This window comes from Myxocyprinus asiaticus, chromosome 45 (genome assembly GCF_019703515.2).
Source record: "Myxocyprinus asiaticus isolate MX2 ecotype Aquarium Trade chromosome 45, UBuf_Myxa_2, whole genome shotgun sequence".
In the NCBI taxonomy this organism is placed as follows: Eukaryota; Metazoa; Chordata; class Actinopteri; order Cypriniformes; family Catostomidae; genus Myxocyprinus; species Myxocyprinus asiaticus.
In genome coordinates, this window is record NC_059388.1 from 30,708,223 (window position 1) to 30,727,180 (window position 18,958).

General features: G+C 36.6%; 1 protein-coding gene and 1 long non-coding RNA gene across 41 annotated transcripts in view; one reads left to right on the top strand and one right to left on the bottom strand.

Moving 5' to 3' along the window:
• The window catches only part of LOC127435448 (B-cell receptor CD22-like), a 106,793-nt gene that overhangs the window by 75,267 nt on the left and 12,568 nt on the right, over positions 1-18,958 (bottom strand). For 2 of the 22 annotated variants that reach the window (XM_051688952.1, XM_051688953.1), the window contains exons 2-3: positions 17,017-17,080; positions 16,405-16,766 (exon numbers count right to left, since the gene is read on the bottom strand). The exons of 9 other annotated variants lie outside the window; for them this stretch is intronic. In XM_051688952.1, coding sequence (XP_051544912.1) covers positions 16,405-16,636 — 232 coding nt within the window. In that variant the 5' untranslated portion in view covers positions 16,637-16,766; positions 17,017-17,080. Of the gene's footprint in view, positions 1-2,611; positions 2,876-3,263; positions 3,591-3,959; positions 4,323-4,572; positions 4,637-5,008; positions 5,097-15,708; positions 16,036-16,404; positions 16,767-17,016; positions 17,081-17,446; positions 17,594-18,958 lie in introns of those variants that run through there. 11 more of the 22 variants (XM_051688945.1, XM_051688947.1, XM_051688948.1 and 8 more) reach the window with 10 other exon arrangements.
• Positions 1-18,958, top strand: part of LOC127435457 (uncharacterized) — an 80,931-nt gene that overhangs the window by 56,127 nt on the left and 5,846 nt on the right. The window contains exons 7-11 of one of the 19 annotated variants that reach the window (XR_007896230.1): positions 9,440-10,071; positions 10,355-10,470; positions 11,073-11,310; positions 11,500-11,700; positions 11,879-14,418. The exons of 9 other annotated variants lie outside the window; for them this stretch is intronic. This is a non-coding gene — a long non-coding RNA (uncharacterized LOC127435457). Of the gene's footprint in view, positions 1-9,439; positions 10,078-10,354; positions 10,471-11,072; positions 11,311-11,499; positions 14,419-18,958 lie in introns of those variants that run through there. 9 more of the 19 variants (XR_007896221.1, XR_007896228.1, XR_007896224.1 and 6 more) reach the window with 9 other exon arrangements.

The following is an 18,958-nucleotide window of genomic DNA, read 5'->3' on the forward strand; positions in this document are numbered from 1 at the left end:
CAAGTGGAGGAAAAGTCACCAAGTCTTGTACCACTCAGATAAAGGAAACCATTTTTATTAAATCAGCAAATGTAATACTGATCAAAATTTATCTAAGACCATACAAGGGTTAAAGGGATCTCATGTGTGATTTTTCTTTCCTATGAGAATCAGATAAAGCTATTGTTTTGTGTAGCTTGTAATAGATCAAGCAGTGAAACTCTGAACTAACCTTGAGGATTCTGTGGAGTTAGAAGCAGCTGAAACTGTTGGCTGGCAGTGCCATGAGTGTTAGTGCTGACACACTGCGGAGTGGGCGTGTCTTTGAGTGACTGACGGATGGTGAGGACGCTCCTCAAGCTTTTGTTCTTAAATTGCTCTTCACTGATGGGCATCTCCGTAGAGTTAATAATGGGACGTCCAGACAGACGCCACTCCAGTGTAGGAGACGGATTTCCATGAACCTCACAGACACACACGATTACATCACTTCGTCTACAGGAGGAGGTGGAGATTTTAGGTGCATCTGAAAGAGAGAATGATAATTAACATTATGATAATAGTGTATCCTCGTGGTCTCCTCAGATAATGTTACCTGAAAGTTTTTGATTTCAGGACTTACAAGTAACATTCAAAATGACACTGCTTGAGTTTTGTTCTCCATGTTTGTTCTGAGCTGTACAGTAATATCGTTCACTGTGTGTCGTGTTGGTTGTATTGATGGTGAGATGTCGTCCAGTCTGTAGATGATCCAGGTGTTCTTCAGTGTTTCTGTACCAGGTGTAGTTGAACGCTGGTGGGTTTCCATCACTGATGCAGGTCAGAGTCACTGAACGCCCCTCCAACACAGAACCGGATGGATTTACAGTTACTGACGTGTTTTTAGGAGCATCTAAGAAAAATAAAACAGGTGTACAGTTTGAGTAACTGCTGATGTGTTCCAGTACTTCTCACTGTGGGTGATAAAATAAGAATCAAGTCTCAGATAAGAATAATTCATTAACAGGAAAAAAATATATGTGAACAAAATAGTCTGCTGAAGTTGAAAACGAAGAACCATATACACTTTTATGAGTTGCAGTTACTGTTCATTCTTCTAAATGTACAACCACATTCACAACACATTTCAATGCTGTTTCGAACTGGATTTATATAGAAATCTGACATTTTAAAACACTGCAGCATGTTACTCAGTCACGAGAGTTTACAAAAGAGGAACCAAATCACCAACACTCTTTGCATTTTCATCATCATTGGAACAATCCTAGGGGTTTAATATAGCAGGTCAAAAAAGAAAAAAACAATTTAAAGGTTTTCTAACAATTATTCAAAAAACAGGGCTGCTATGTTCTTAGCAGCCAATCACTGTTAATCTCTTGGTAGCCTTTTTCACATCAATAATTACGCAAAATATCATTTTCTGCAAAACATTACACATAAAACAAATATTTTATCTTATCTGTATTTTTGTCTTGTTTTTCATTCAAAATGATCTAGACACCCTTAAAATAAGATCAATTGAATTAAGCAAAATTTTGCAAGAAAATAAAAATTATTTTCAGAGAACATATCTTGACACCTTCCTAAATTTATATGATTTATGCTTAAAACAAGAGAAAAACAATTGAATATGAAAAATAGTTCAAATTAAATATCTTACAGTATGTAATTTTGCTTCTTGTTTTTTTCAGGATGTTTAGATTTTTTTTTCACTGGAAATCAAGACAAAAATACTCATTAAGGAAACTATTTTTACACTGTACACGGGCCAAGAGTTTGGGATTTCATATTATTACACCATACTAGCGCTTCGCAATGCCGTAAGTCATACATTCAAAGTCAGTGGGCATGGCCATCAAGTTTTGGTATTTTCGTGCAAGCATGCGCTAAGTCTAGGCACAAATGGGTGAAATTAGACGTGCCGTGCGCAAAGTGCTGATGGGTTTGGTCAAGTGCAATTTAATTTGGAGGTTCTTCTCCTACACCATCTGTGTCCTATTATATACTCCATTCCCTGCCAAGCACCAGCGATATAAACAAAGACATCACATTCATAAGAAGCTGGTAGTGTAAATGGACTGTATGCAATGAATTAGAAGAATAGAAATATGGACTTACGTTCTTTTGTGCATTAACTGCGTCCTTGTTTAATGTCAGATTCCATGACAGTGACGCTACTTTTATACGCATGGAAAATGTGGTTGTCGTCAGGATTTGAATTTACAGTCCGATAAATTATAGAGAATGTAAGTATTATTAAATAATTTTCATCTACTGACTCACAACTTGTGGCTTTTTATAAATGTGCATTACACTAATGCCGTCAGTATTGGTTTGTGTTCAAGTTCCGGGTGAATGTAAATGTTTTTGTTATTTAAAAAAAAAATTACAATTCATTTTTATTAATGAATATTGTTCATTTAATCCATTATGAAAAGTAAAAGCATACCTCTTCCTCAACAAGCCGCACAGTTTGAGGTGTCATTTATGTCTGTAGCACAAGCAGTGCAGGACGAATTACATGCTCAAGTTTAATATTGGGTTATGGGGTTGTTCAAATCACTAACCCTAAAAATGCACACACCACTAATTAATGAGTAACTAATTACTAATACTGATTATTAATACTCACACTGAATGTCCAGCAGTACAGATGAGTTTTGGGTGCCGTATTGATTCTGAGCTGTACAGTAGTATCGGCCACTGTGTGTCGGGTTGGTTTTAATGATGGTGAGATTTTGTGCAGTCTGCAGGTATTTCAGGTGTTCTTCAGTGTCTCTGTACCAGCTGTAACTCACATCTGGGTTTCCATCACTGATGCAGGTCAGAGTCACTGAACGACCCTCCAACACAGAACCAGACGGATTTACAGTCACTGATGTGTTTTTAGGAGCATCTGAGGGAGAAAAAACTAATTCAGTCTACAATATTATTTAAAGTAATATGATTTGTACTTGAACAAGACAACATTTGTATTTCCAGAAGAAAACAACACTGACTGCAAGGCAGCAGAAGAACAGTGTTAAAGTTTTAGGTCAGTTTAGATGTGAGTGTTTGTTTCTGTGTAAATGTATTGTGACACTATTATAATTTTGAAAAGAGTTTCCACATTAAGAGGTTCGGGCTGAATTAATTGTCCCAGTACTTATTTAGTTTTGTCTTTTGTCGAATCTCTCATTGACACATTGTCAGAACGTTTACTGTTTAATCGAGCTCGAGTTTAGAACAAACCCTAACCAGAATGTCTGAGGAATATCAGTACAGAACAAATATTCCTGTCTTACACTGAACATGTAGTGTACGGGACGCCTGTTCTGTTCTGATCTGGTTCTTCAGCTGGTATTTTATAGTGCAGGTGAAAGTGACTCCATGATGAAGATGAGTTATAGTGAAGTTCAGATCAGAGATGAGTTTCGTTTGGTCCTGATGTTGCTGTTCATTGAGGATGAGTGTGTTAGAGGAGGAGCTCCATGTGAGAGTTGGTGGATTAAAGGGGCAGTAGATGTTAGCAGAGCAGCGCAGAATCACAGAACTGTCCTCCATCACCTCCTGATGAACTTTGACCTCCATCTGATCATCATACAACTGCACTGTGGGTTTAGATGGAGACGCTGAAACACAAGTGAAATTATATCAATATTACATCCATTAATAAAACTGAATTGCTCTTATACAGGTTTAGATTCACTTTTCATTTCAAATCAAACTATATCAATAGTGTCATCCAGAATGATCTGAGCATTTTTGTGCAGAATACAATTACAGTAAGTTACTTTGCAGTAAATAATGTCTCCAAATTCAGCTTTTATGCTTCATTTAAATCTATAGTCATTAAATTGATTCATCAACATGATCAGTCCCTATGCCTGAACTTTATTGGATGTTATTAAACTCTTTTTAGAGCCACTGTTTAGTGCAATATAACACTACTGCATACAGTATACAGCCTGATATACTGTATATAACAATATGACACTCACCTGTGACACTAATTTGAACTTCTTTTTTATAGCTATATTTCAGATCATATCTGCCTTCAATTCTGAAGTAATATTCACCGCTGTCATACAGACTGACATCATCAAAGCGGGTGGTGCAGTTTTTATCTGCTGGTTTGCCAAAAATTTCCCCTTTGAGATTTCCTGTACTGGGACTACTGGAGTCAAACGCTACATAATCTGAATAATAATAATATCCTTTTTTTTTTATCCATATTCGTGTTGCATCAGTGAGGTAATATTGATAAGATTGGTCAATATCAAAAGTGCAGGGTATGAAAACACAGGATCCTTCTAGAGCTTCTATCCTCGCTGGCAGATTGATACTGAAGACACACAAAACATCTACAGAACACAAAACACAAACATATACAAAAATATGCATTAATAACATAAACTAAGATCAAACAGCTTACTGTAGCATAGTTCACACCCAGAATAGGTTTGATTTGAAAAGACTGGTATTACATAAACACATATTTATAATCTAAAACACAAAGAGATAAGTGTTAATTACTCTTTAAACTCCCACAAAGGTCAAATCATGTTTTTGAAACCAAATCATAAATTCAGCCAATAATAAGAATGAAACAACCTTTTATCAGACAACTAATGAGAATGAACTTCACAGCTGTTTCCATCCTTGATGTTTGTTCAACCTTAGAGTAGAAAATATAAATGAACAAACACACAGGTAATGTTTTTAGAATTACAGTTCAAGTGGAAATCGAAGCACAGTTATTTTCATGTCTCAGAAGTTCTTTCTACTGTGCATGAGTAATATATTAAATGGAGAATAAAGAACATTAGAAGACAAGAACTACATTTTGACTTACTATCAGGTAACCTGATTTAGGTTTCCCACCGCTTAAAGAAACTGAAACTTGGAATAACTGATTTATAGTATTTCTTATATCTTAGAATGATCAAGGACTTCCTTCCCTGTGTTCAGATCTTCTAAGTGATGTACAAACATCTGACAATATAAAATGTACCGAAGTAAATGTGTACTAACATATAAAATGACTTACCAGAGAAGACTGTTGAAAAATTAAAGAAATATTTTCAACAGAGTATTTCCTGAGAGATCAAGTGCTCTACTGTAACACTGAAGATGTTTGAGTGTGAAAATGACAAACGTCTTCACTGATTATATTTACTACAACTTCCCCTTTTACTCAGAAATGGCAGAAATAGTTCAAGCTGTTAAGACCTCAGGACTGGAGGCAGAGCAAGGGCCCCGGGGCCAGTTTTCATTTAGATTGAATTATCTTTTAAAGCTGAGATCCACACAATCCATTTTTGTTTATTTGTTTAAGTCTCTTAATTACAATCAGATTAATTTAAACACACAGCACGGATGTGGTAAAGACACTGGTCAACTGCTCGCTGAACAGCCACTGTTCTTAAAGAGACAGTACTCTTTTAGCATTTGTTATACATATCAATGTAAACTCAGTGTAAATACTTGTAAACAAATCATGCATACAAAAAAACAAAAACAAGCATGTAACAAAATGTGTAAACGTGCATATATTTGAAATATCAGTAAAAATATAATCTTTATTGTTCATTTTACTTTATCAAAATCAGCAAAGATTTCATATCAGAAAGACGAGTGCATCACAGTGTGAAGGTAGCCATTTCGGAAAATATATTACTAGGTCCTCTAATTCCAGAATAGCATGGAAACTTTCATCATGTTTTTCAGCAAAGTTTTAATCATGTTGATGATGTAGAGGCTCTAGAAAGTCATGTATATAAATATGATACAAGCGGCGTTATAGGGTTAAAGAGTGGCTTAAAAAATATCATTAGAAACAGGAAGGCAAAAGGGTCCTATAAGAGGACTGAGGGCCCTCATAGTCACAGGGGCCTATTGAGGGGACCTTGAATAAGCTATGGGGCCCAGATATTCAAGCTTATATTGAATATTTGTTTTCAAAGTTGATTGGTTGCGAGACCTTGTAGCCTAGGGCCCTCTCGGGCCCCTGGTAGTCAAGGGCCCCTAAGCACTGGCCCCATTGGCCTGGTCCGTAATTCACCTATGACTGGAGGTGAACATTTGTGTATTTTTTTCAGTTTTTACATTTCTTTTCTAAATTATTTTGAGATGATAATTAAAATAAGAAAGGTGAGATTTTTAACTGAAAACCGTCAGCAGATATTTTCTTTCCCGAGATGATTAGCAAACAAGAAACACCACAGTAAAATGCTGCAGTGTTTGTATCCAGTGTGTGTTGTCTGTCTATACACTCAAAAATTTGTTTTAAGATGTACGCATTTCAATTTCATTACAAAATTCCATCAAATTGATTTAAGTAATCTTTAATAAAAAATAAAAAATATAACTACATATTTTTAAGTTCTATTAATTACATTTTGTTAAACATTACACAATTCAATTTGATGGATTTTTGTTATGAAATTTAAATGCTTAAGTCTACCGAATTTCTGAATAACACTCTTTAATGAGTGCATATATGACTATTGACAAAATAATAAATGAAAGATGCCGTTTATGTGATGCCAGTGATTACAATAGTGAGATTTGATGTTCTTTTGCAGTGTTTTTAGTGCTATTTGTTAACCCTTTAAGCTCTGAAGGTGTTTTTAAAGATTTCCTGTTTCAGTGGCATTCCCAAAATTAAAGACTTATAACTCAAAAATCAAAAAACAAGGAGGGTCAAGGGTTTAGTATCATTGTAAAGAAAACTTTTTACATTTTTTAATTATGTAGATTATGAGGGGGCCTGAGTAGCTCAGTGGTAAAATACTCTGGCTACCACCTCTGGAGTTCACTAGCTTGCTAGTTCAAATCCCAGGGCATGCTGAGTGACTCCAGCCAGGTCTCTAAGCAACCAAACTGTCCTGGTTGCTAGGAAGGGTAGAGTCACATGGGGTTAACTCCTCATGGTCACTATAATGTGGTTCGTTCTCAGTGGGGCACATGGTGTGTTGAGCATGAATGCTGCGGTGGATGGTGTGAAGTCTCCACACATGCTATGTCTCTGTGTCAACACACTCAACAAGCTATGTGATAAGATGTGCAGGTTGGCAGCTGGGATTCATCCTCTGCCACCTGGATTGAGGCAAATCACTACACAACCACGAGGACTTAAAAGCACACTGGGAATTGGGCATTCCAAATTGGGTGAAATTTTTTTTTTTTATAGATTATGATACATTCTGAGTCTGAAAAATAAAATAAATTGACCCAAAAATTTACTTTTTTACTTATTTTTCTGATTTGACATTATACATCTCTGGGTGTAAATAATGTGGCTCCAAAAATCTGTTTTTGTTTTGTTCCCAATCATGTCAACTGTATCTGAGAAATGTTGTGTTGATACAACAAAGCAAGCAATCAAAAGTTATAGAATTACAAATATAAATTATTATAGTGTCCAAAATCCTCTCCAAATAAATAAAACATAATGAATGATCATTACATTTATATAACACTTTTCTGACACTACACTCAAAGCACTTTACACAGTGAACAGGGGACTCTCCTCAAACACCTCCAGTGTGCAGCATCCATCTGGATGATGCAACAGCACACTCACCAGCTATTGGTGGAGAGGAGAGAGAGTAGAGTTATAGACCCAGTTAATGGATGGGGATTATTAGGAGGCCATGATTGAGAAGGGCCAATGGGGGGAATTTGGCCAGGACACTGGGCTGAGAGAACACGATTCACTTCTCACGAGAGACTCAGCGGGATTTACCTCTCTGCTGAAAGCTGATGATAATGAAAATAAGAATTTAAATTCATTTAAACTGTGCACAAGACATTGTTTTAAAAAATATATAAAACATATAAAAGAATTAAAATGCATTTACACTGCTCAAGAGATCAACATGAAATCATGAAGACTTAAAACACATGATTTACACAGAACAAGGGATAACTGTAAAATTATCAAGTAATTAAAGACATTTACACAACAAGAAGAAACAGCAGCTGCTACGAGAGCTCAAGAGGACTGCTGCACACTAATTCTTAATGTGATAAAAAATATATATAAAACAGCTGGCAAATCAATGCGTAAGTGAATTCATGTACGCCCACAACAAGAACACACAGGCTTATTCATTTTAAAAGATGACATTTATTTCAAATATAAAAGTTTTTATATTTCTTTGAACTGAAAACTTTATATATCATTCAAAACTATTACAAATAAATACAGGCTACTATTGATTACAAAACTATAGATGAATATTCTCCCTGAGTTTATTTTCCTTTTTCAACATCTATCATTTATATCAAAAAAGTGTTTTTACTACTTTGTTAATATATATGGGATAACAGGAAACCTTAAAAAGTCTTACAGTTCATAAGTTGTTAAAAAGGCTCGGAGGACTAGAATTCCCAAATTTAATAAATGATTATAAAGCTGCCCAAATTCAACCTTTATTGAGCTGGATGAACGAAGAATGTAAAGTGAAATGGAGGAAGATGGAAGTTTATCAAATGGGGGAATCTATTAGTATATCCCTTTTCTTACCCAAATAAAGCAACACATTTAAATCAATAGATCATATTTGTATTAATAGTACTTTTAGAAAAATAGTAATATTAAGAAAGATATAGTTAAATTACAAGAAATTGCTGATTTCACGCCCAATAGAATAGATAATACATTGAAGTTTTGGGCAGATAGAGGTCTGAAAATATATCAGCAACTGTTCACTGATAAAGGAATGGATAACTTTTCAAACCTAGCAAAAATATATGAGCATCCAAATTCACGTTTAATTAATTATTTAATACGATAAGCAATCTATCTACAGGAATCTGCAGTTGGGTGTAAGTGTGTTTATTTCATTGTTTTACTTTGTTGAAGAGTGGTATTCATTGCTAGACTTGTGCAGTTTGTTTACTGTCTTGAACCCGCGTCGCTTATACGAAGGTTGGTGTGTGTGTGTGTGTGTGTGTGTGCTATATTGTTTTTGACTTGTCCCAGGTTACTCACTGCTAGATTTAGCGTTGATTGGCCAGTGTGTGTGTAAACTATCGTGGTTTTTAGTGTTTATAAACAGTGCTTCACTTGTTTTAGAGTATTATTTATTGCTAAAGTGCAGCATAATTTATTTGCGGTGCACGGAAGTCGCACTTGTCACCTCGCGCGACCCTTAGTTTCGGCTGACCACGTGTCTAGCTTTGTTGTGCTAAGTAGCATTAAGGCGTGTCCTGCCTTTTTCATTGAACGGCTCATTATCATCACGTATATATTTGACTCGAATGCTGACGCGGAAGCCCTCGTGTAAAGCCCTACTTGTGTAAAGACCAGCGAGTCTACCTGTGCGAGTCCACCGAGCAAGGACACCGACAAGGCGCCACTCACCATAGCACTTAAGTATCTTGTTATTGTATCTCTTTTCCTTCTATATACTAACATGTCTACTTCACGAATAACACATGCCTTCAGGCACATCCCTGTTATCTGTTACAGACCGTTTACACGATATCGATGCAAGACCAAATGCAACCCACACAACCTACGGCCACTTTGCACTTCAGCACCTGCTCCGCTCTCTTTCTCAGTGGGACTCTGGAACTGCCAGTCAGCTGTGAACAAAGCTGACTTCATTCCAGCCTTTGCCACGCAGTCCACCCTCAGCATCCTGGCACTGACAGAAACATGGATACGTCCAGAGGATACAGCAACACCTGCTGCTCTCTCCAACAACTTCTCCTTCTCTCACACCCCTCGACGCACCGGTAGGGGTGGGGGAACAGGTTTGCTCATTCATAACAACTGGACTTTTTCACCACACTCTTCACTATGTAACAATACTAGTTTTGAATTCCATGCTAGTACTACAATGCAACCCACAAAAATCCATGTTGTTGTCATCTATCGCCCTCCAGGTCAGCTGACAAACTTTCATGAGGAGATGGATGTCCTGCTGTCCTCCTTGCCGGAGGATGGTAGGCCACTTGTGGTTCTTGGTGATTTCAATATACACCAAGACAAGCCCCAGGCCACTGAATTGAATACTCTCCTGGCCTCATTTGACTTGGAAAAACTACACACCACAGCAACTCACAGATCGGGCAACCAGCTGGACCTAATCTTTACACGTAACTGTACTAACTCAAATATTCTTGTTACTCCTTTACATGTCTCTGATCACTACTTTGTTCAATTCAACATGACCCTCCCATCTACATTAAAACAGACTCCACCACTGGTTTCCTTTCACCGTAACCTCCGTTCCCTCTCACCCTCTCGCCTTTCCACTGCTGTCTCTACATCTCTTCCTACACAAAATATATTTACCACGCTTAATGTAAACACTGCCACAGACACACTAAGCTCTACTTTAACAACCTGTCTAGACAACATCTGTCCTATCTCCACTAGCCCAGCACGTGCTACACCACCCAGCCCCTGGCTGTCTGACGTCCTTCGTGAACATCGGACTGACCTCAGGGCAGCTGAGAGGAGATGGTGGAAATCTAAAGATCCAGCAGATCTAGGTAAATATCAGTCCCTGCTTGCAACTTTTTCAGATAATGTCAAATCTGCAAAAACCTCCTATTACCAGAACAAGATCAACAGCACCACAGATACTCCCAGCTTGTTTAGAACATTCAACACACTTCTCTGCCCTCCCCCTCCACTGCCTGACACATCACTGACAGCAGATGTCTTCGCCACATTTTTTACTAATAAGGTTGCAGCCATCAGCAATACATTCTCAGCACCACACCTTGTCAAACACCTGTCTCCTGTATGCAACTCTTCTGTCTCCATGTTCTCTCCTCTGACTGACACTGAGGTCTCTAAACTCCTCCTCTCCAACCACCCCACCACCTGTTCCCTTGACCCCATTCCTTCCCACCTTCTCCGGGCCATTTCTCCGTCCATCCTACCTGCACTCACACACATAATTAACACATCTCTACTTACAGGCACTTTTCCCACTACATTTAAGCAGGCTCGAGTAACCCCGCTGCTGAAGAAACCCGCACTTAATCCCACACAAATAGAACACTACAGACCAGTCTCTCTCATACCATTCATGGCAAAAACACTTGAAAGGGCAGTTTTCAATCAAATCTCTGCCTATCTCTCACAGAACAAGCTGCTGGATGACAATCAGTCAGGCTTTAAAAGTGGACACTCCACCGAGACCGCCCTGCTGTCTGTCACCGAGTCGCTGAGACAGGCGAAAGCTGAATCCAGATCATCAGTCCTGATTCTGCTGGACCTTTCTGCAGCCTTTGACACAGTCAACCATCAGATATTACTCTCTACCCTTTCCTCGCTGGGCATCACAGGAACTGTGCTTGACTGGTTTAATTCCTATCTCTCAGGTAGGTCCTTCAAGGTAGCCTGGAGAGGTGAGGTATCCAAGCCAAATCAGCTACTTACTGGGGTACCTCAGGGATCAGTGCTTGGGCCTCTTCTCTATATACACAACATCACTGGGACCCATCATTCAAGCACATGGTTTCTCTTACCACTGTTACGCTGATGACACGCAACTCTACTTGTCTTTCCAGCCCAACGACACCACAGTGACTGCTCGAATTTCTGCCTGCCTGGCGGACATCTCGGCCTGGATGAAGGAGCACCACCTGCAACTCAACCCAGCCAAGACTGAACTCCTTGTCTTTCCAACCAACCCTGATGTTGAACACAACATCACCGCACAGCTGGGTGCAACTACAGTAACGCCTTCCAAATCGGTCAGAAATCTAGGGGTAAGCATCGACAACAGACTAAATTTCACAGACCACATCTCAAAGACCGCAAGATCATGTAGATTTACACTCTACAATATCAGGAAGATAAGACCCTTCCTCTCTGAACATGCCACACAACTGCTTGTCCAGTCACTTGTCATAACTAGACTGGACTACTGTAACACTCTCATTGCAGGCCTCCCTGCATGTGCAACTAGACCCCTCCAAGTGATCCAGAATGCAGCAGCACGTCTGGTCTTTAATGAACCAAAGAGAGCACATGTTACACCACTCCTTGTCTCTCTCCACAGGCTACTGGTTGATGCACGTATAAACTTCAAGGCTCTGATGCTGGCATACAGAACAGTTACTGGGTCTGCACCAGCATACCTAAAATCATTTATGCAGAGCTACGCGCCCACTAGAAGTCTGCGGTCGGCTAAGGAACGTCGCCTTGTTGTACCAACACAAAGAGGCACCAAAACACTTTCCCGGACTTTCAGCTTCACCACACCACGTTGGTGGAACGACCTTCCCAACTCCATCCGTGAAGCTGACTCACTCTCTGTCTTCAAAAAACGACTAAAAACACATCTTTTCCATGAGCACTTAACCAGTCATTAAAAAAAAAAAAAAAAAACTTTATTCAATTTTGAATACTATTATGATGCTAGTGATACTTTGTAATACAGCACTTTTCATACCACTGTCTCCTAAGATGATTCGCTTATGTTTTCCTCTCTTGTAAGTCGCTTTGGATAAAAGCATCTGCCAAATGAATAAATGTAAATGTAAATGTATTTACAGGTAAGAAGATATTTATTAACAGAAGTTAAAGAAATAAAAAAGGAAATACATCCATTAATAAATTATATAACTGATACATACAATAAAACTAATCCAATAAAATGTAATGAATTTTAAAGAGTGCACTAGAAAGAGATATACAGGACACTCTGAATAAAATTCTATGTAGGTGGGAGGATGAATTAAAAATAAAAATTAATCCGCAAGACTGACAAGAAATATCATATATTCCACACTACTCAATCCAGTGTTTGGAGGGAATCTGCTTGGAAGATACAAATGAGATGTTTTATAATGCCTGTTATTCAAAGTAAATACAATAGCTGGTAAATTGTGGAGAAAAAAAGACTCATTACAGTCAAATACTATATGAGTGCTCTAAACTTATAGAAATGAAGTGATTAGACAGGTTAATTTAATATTTAACTGCACAATAGAAATATATCCAGAAAATGCCATTGTCCTTAAGAAATAAAACTGAACAAAATATATTTAGGGTAATCAGAATAGCAGCTTTGAAACAGATTACAAAAAAATGGCTTAAACCAGAACCCCCCACAATTTCAAAGATGGAGAGAAATGATTTTGGAAATATACCAAATGTAGAAAATAACATTTATAATTAATAATAAAAGCCTGGAATGTGAACATAAATGGGATTTGCTTAAAAATATTATACATTAATTTAGACTGTTTCCTTCAGATTCTTGATTTTTGAACTAAATTAGTTAAAATATGAGGTATGATGTCCTATCTCATTTAATATAAAAAAAAAAAAAAAGGTGATGCCTTAACTTTCTTTCCACTTTATTTGAAATAAAATATAACATGTAAATGAATGAATTACACATGTTATTTATAGAATATGTTGTGAATGGTTATTTGATATGGTTATTCAAAATAACATTGTGGGGTTTTTATTTTTTATTTTTTATTTCTCTTTCTTGATGTACAATTTGTACATTGTCTTTAGTAAAAAAATTATAAATAAAAAGCATAAAAGGGCTACTATTGATTAATTAAAAAGTGAGCACTTGGAATACTGTATGCAAAAAACTGGTATGCAATAATAAGATGTATTTGTTCTTTTTATAAAAGACACATTTTGTGTACTGCTTATATTGCTTATTGCTTATATTATTATAACTTCAAGTAAAATACTGTGTGTTCATCTCCAGTCCATGAAAGAAAGAATGGCTTTGGGTGGCGTTCAGCCCTTTCCATAGCAATCTTGAGCTTTTAATATTTTAAAAACTATTATTTTTTGCAGGTATCTTATTAATCCATCTTACTGGCTGTTTTATAGATAGCCTAATATATTGTGTTTATATTTTCAAAGATATTTTTTGCTATGGCTAAAGAGGGTAAATGAAAAGCAATTAAATTTAAAATAAAATACAACACTCTACATTTAGATTCTCAAAGAAATAATTTATCATGAAGAGTCGATTTTGTGGATTTCTAAGATTTTATTTGTAAAGTGTGCTTTCAGAGACACGGGGGAGTGACTTGATTGCATCAGAGATGTCACTTTACTCACAGCTGATTGGTTCAGCATCTGTTAGTGATCTGCAATCCAGAAAGAAATCTGTTATGGAGCAGGTCAGCCGTGTAGTGTAAGTTACTATGGCGATGAACACCACTAAAAGCCGACCAACTTTCATGGTACCTAAAACCTGGGGTTGAGGCAAACTAATCTAAGACTTACCTGGCTAGCCACCGAAACCGGCTTCATGGTATAGGCCTCTGATGTTGTACATGTGAGATAGTTTCTATGGTGAGTCTTTGCTTCATATTTATTTAGTTTTCATTTAGTTTATTTGGTTTCAATGGCCGCTAGTGTTTTTGTTTGACTTTGAAAATAGTATTCAGATAAATGGTGTCTGGTCTCTAGATACTGGAGTTCCCCTTTTAATGTTGTTGTTGTTGTTGTTGTTTTGTTTAATAATAGTGTTTACTGTTCTGTCTCTTAAAAAGGTATTAACAGCATTTGTTCTTGAAAATAATGCTCTAGTCAAATTGATTTATAAACACATTTAAAACAACAAATATTGATCAATGAGCTGCAAAAAGATATCCAACCAACATAATACATCAAAAGATACAAAAAACATGAAATGTAAAACAAACATTGAAACAACATATGACAGTTTACACCGACTCAAAAAGATTATTTTGGATACAGGTTATAAATGTATTAATTGTTGAGGAGGATTTAATGTCCAGTGGAATATTAATCCAACACATCCATCCAGAGACAGGTGTGATCACCTGTAAACTTTAATTGTGACCGGGATGTAGACAGAAATAACTGTTTGGAGGATTGATGGAGGCTGAAAAACAGAATGAACAAATGAAAAAGCAGAATAAAGTATGAAGATTCATAATGGTAGGCATTCCAGTTTAAATATATACTGTATAGGTTACAGCACTTATTTTAGATTCCATACGTATAGAAATAGAAATAATTACAGTTTTGTAACATTTAATGGAGACTATATTATGAGAATCAATTAATTCTCATATCAGTAGCTGAAAATGAGCAAATATAAACTCTGAATACTCACACTGAATGTCCAGCAGTACAGATGAGTTTTGGGTGCCATATTGATTCTGAGCTGTACAGTAGTATCGGCCACTGTGTGTCGGGTTGGTTTTAATGATGGTGAGATTTTGTGCAGTCTGCAGGTATTTCAGGTGTTCTTCAGTGTCTCTGTACCAGCTGTAACTCACATCTGGGTTTCCATCACTGACGCAGGTCAGAGTCACTGAACGACCCTCCAACACAGAACCAGACGGATTTACAGTCACTGATGTGTTTTTAGGAGCATCTGAGGGAGAAACAACTAATTCAGTCTACAATATTATTTAAAGTAATATGATTTGTACTTGAACAAGGCAACATTTGTAATTCCAGAAGAAAACAACACTGACTGCAAGGCAGCAGAAGAACAGTGTTAAAGTTTTAGGTCAGTTTAGATGTGAGTGTTTGTTTCTGTGTAAATGTATTGTGACACTATTATAAGTTTGAAAAGAGTTTCCACATTAAGTGGTTCGGGCTGAATTAATTGTCCCAGTACTTATTTAGTTTTGTCTTTTGTCGAATCTCTCACTGACACATTGTCAGAACGTTTACTGTTTAATCGAGCTCGAGTTTAGAACAAACCCTAACCAGAATGTCTGAGGAATATCAGTACAGAACAAATATTCCTGTCTTACACTGAACATGTAGTGTACGGGACGCCTGTTCTGTTCTGGTCTGGTTCTTCAGCTGGTATTTTATAGTGCAGGTGAAACTGACTCCATGATGAAGATGAGTTATAGTGAAGTTCAGATCAGAGATGAGTTTCGTTTGGTCCTGATGTTGCTGTTCATTGAGGATGAGTGTGTTAGAGGAGGAGCTCCATGTGAGAGTTGGTGGATTAAAGGGGCAGTAGATGTTAGCAGAGCAGCGCAGACTCACAGAACTGTCCTCCACCACCTCCTGATGAACTTTGACCTCCATCTGATCATCATACAACTGCACTGTGGGTTTAGATGGAGACGCTGAAACACAAGTGAAATTATATCAATATTACATCCATTAATAAAACTGAATTGCTCTTATACAGGTTTAGATTCACTTTTCATTTCAAATCAAACTATATCAATAGTGTCATCCAGAATGATCTGAGCATTTTTGTGCAGAATACAATTACAGTAAGTTACTTTGCAGTAAATAATGTCTCCAAATTCAGCTTTTATGCTTCATTTAAATCTATAGTCATTAAACTGATTCATCAACATGATCAGTCCCTATGCCTGAACTTTATTGGATGTTATTAAACTCTTTTTAGAGCCACTGTTTAGTGCAATATAACACTACTGCATACAGTATACAGCCTGATATACTGTATATAACAATATGACACTCACCTGTGACACTAATTTGAACTTCTTTTTTATAGCTATATTTCAGATCATATCTGCCTTCAATTCTGAAGTAATATTCACCGCTGTCATACAGACTGACATCATCAAAGCGGGTGGTGCAGTTTTTATCTGCTGGTTTGCCAAAAATTTCCCCTTTGAGATTTCCTGTACTGGGACTACTGGAGTCAAACGCTACATAATCTGAATAATAATAATATCCTTTTTTTTTATCCATATTCGTGTTGCATCAGTGAGGTAATATTGATAAGATTGGTCAATATCAAAAGTGCAGGGTATGAAAACACAGGATCCTTCTAGAGCTTCTATCCTCGCTGGCAGATTGATACTGAAGACACACAAAACATCTACAGAACACAAAACACAAACATATACAAAAATATGCATTAATAACATAAACTAAGATCAAACAGCTTACTGTAGCATAGTTCACACCCAGAATAGGTTTGATTTGAAAAGACTGGTATTACATAAACACATATTTATAATCTAAAACACAAAGAGATAAGTGTTAATTACTCTTTAAACTCCCACAAAGGTCAAATCATGTTTTTGAAACCAAATCATAAATTCAGCCAATAATAAGAATGAAACAACCTTTTATCAGACAACTAATGAGAATGAACTTCACAGCTGTTTCCATCCTTGATGTTTATTCAGCCTTAGAGTAGAAAATATAAATGAACAAACACACAGGTAATGTTTTTAGAATTACAGTTCAAGTGGAAATCGAAGCACAGTTATTTTCATGTCTCAGAAGTTCTTTCTACTGTGCATGAGTAATATATTAAATGGAGAATAAAGAACATTAGAAGACAAGAACTACATTTTGACTTACTATCAGGTAACCTGATTTAGGTTTCCCACCCCTTAAAGAAACTTATATTTATAGTATTTCTTATATCTTAGAATGATCAAGGACTTCCTTCCCTGTGTTCAGATGTTCAGATCTTCTAAGTGATGTACAAACATCTGACAATATAAAATGTACCGAAGTAAATGTGTACTAACATATAAAATGACTTACCAGAGAAGACTGTTGAAAAATTAAAGAAATATTTTCAACAGAGTATTTCCTGAGAGATCAAGTGCTCTACTGTAACACTGATGATGTTTGAGTGTGAAAATGACAAACGTCTTCACTGATTATATTTACTACAACTTCCCCTTTTACTCAGAAATGGCAGAAATAGTTCAAGCTGTTAAGACCTCAAGACTGGAGGCAGAGCAAGGGCCCCGGGGCCAGTTTTCATTTAGATTGAATTATCTTTTAAAGCTGAGATCCACACAATCCATTTTTGTTTATTTGTTTAAGTCTCTTAATTACAATCAGATTAATTTAAACACACAGCACGGATGTGGTAAAGACACTGGTCAACTGCTCGCTGAACAGCCACTGTTCTTAAAGAGACAGTACTCTTTTAGCATTTGTTATACATATCAATGTAAACTCAGTGTAAATACTTGTAAACAAATCATGCATACAAAAAAACAAAAACAAGCATGTAACAAAATGTGTAAACGTGCATATATTTGAAATATCAGTAAAAATATCATCGTTATTGTTCATTTTACTTTATCAAAATCAGCAAAGATTTCATATCAAAAAGACAAGTGCATCACAGTGTGAAGGTAGCCATTTCGGAAAATATATTACTAGGTCCTCTACTTCCAGAATAGCATGGAAACTTTCATCATGTTTTTCAGCAAAGTTTTAATCATGTTGATGATGTAGAGGCTCTAGAAAGTCATGTATATAAATATGATACAAGCGGCGTTATAGGGTTAAAGAGTGGCTTAAAAAATATCATTAGAAACAGGAAGGCAAAAGGGTCCTATAAGAGGACTGAGGGCCCTCATAGTCACAGGGGCCTATTGAGGGGACCTTGAATAAGCTATGGGGCCCAGATATTCAAGCTTATATTGAATATTTGTTTTCAAAGTTGATTGGTTGCGAGACCTTGTAGCCTAGGGCCCTCTCGGGCCCCTGGTAGTCAAGGGCCCCTAAGCACTGGCCCCATTGGCCTGGTCCGTAATTCACCTATGACTGGAGGTGAACATTTGTGTATTTTTTTCAGTTTTTACATTTCTTTTCTAAATTATTTTGAGATGATAATTAAAATAAGAAAGGTGAGATTTTTAACTGAAAACCGTCAGCAGATATTTTCTTTCCCGAGATGATTAGCAAACAGGAAACACCACAGTAAAATGCTGCAGTGTTTGTATCCAGTGTGTGTTGTCTGTCTATACACTCAAAAATTTGTTTTAAGATGTACGCATTTTAATTTCATTACAAAATTCCATCAAATTGATTTAAGTAATCTTTAATAAAAAATAAAAAATATAACTACATATTTTTAAGTTCTATTAATTACATTTTGTTAAACATTACACAATTCAATTTGATGGATTTTTGTTATGAAATTTAAATGCTTAAGTCTACCAAATTTCTGAATAACACTCTTTAATGAGTGCATATATGACTATTGACAAAATAATAAATGAAAGATGCCGTTTATGTGATGCCAGCGATTACAAT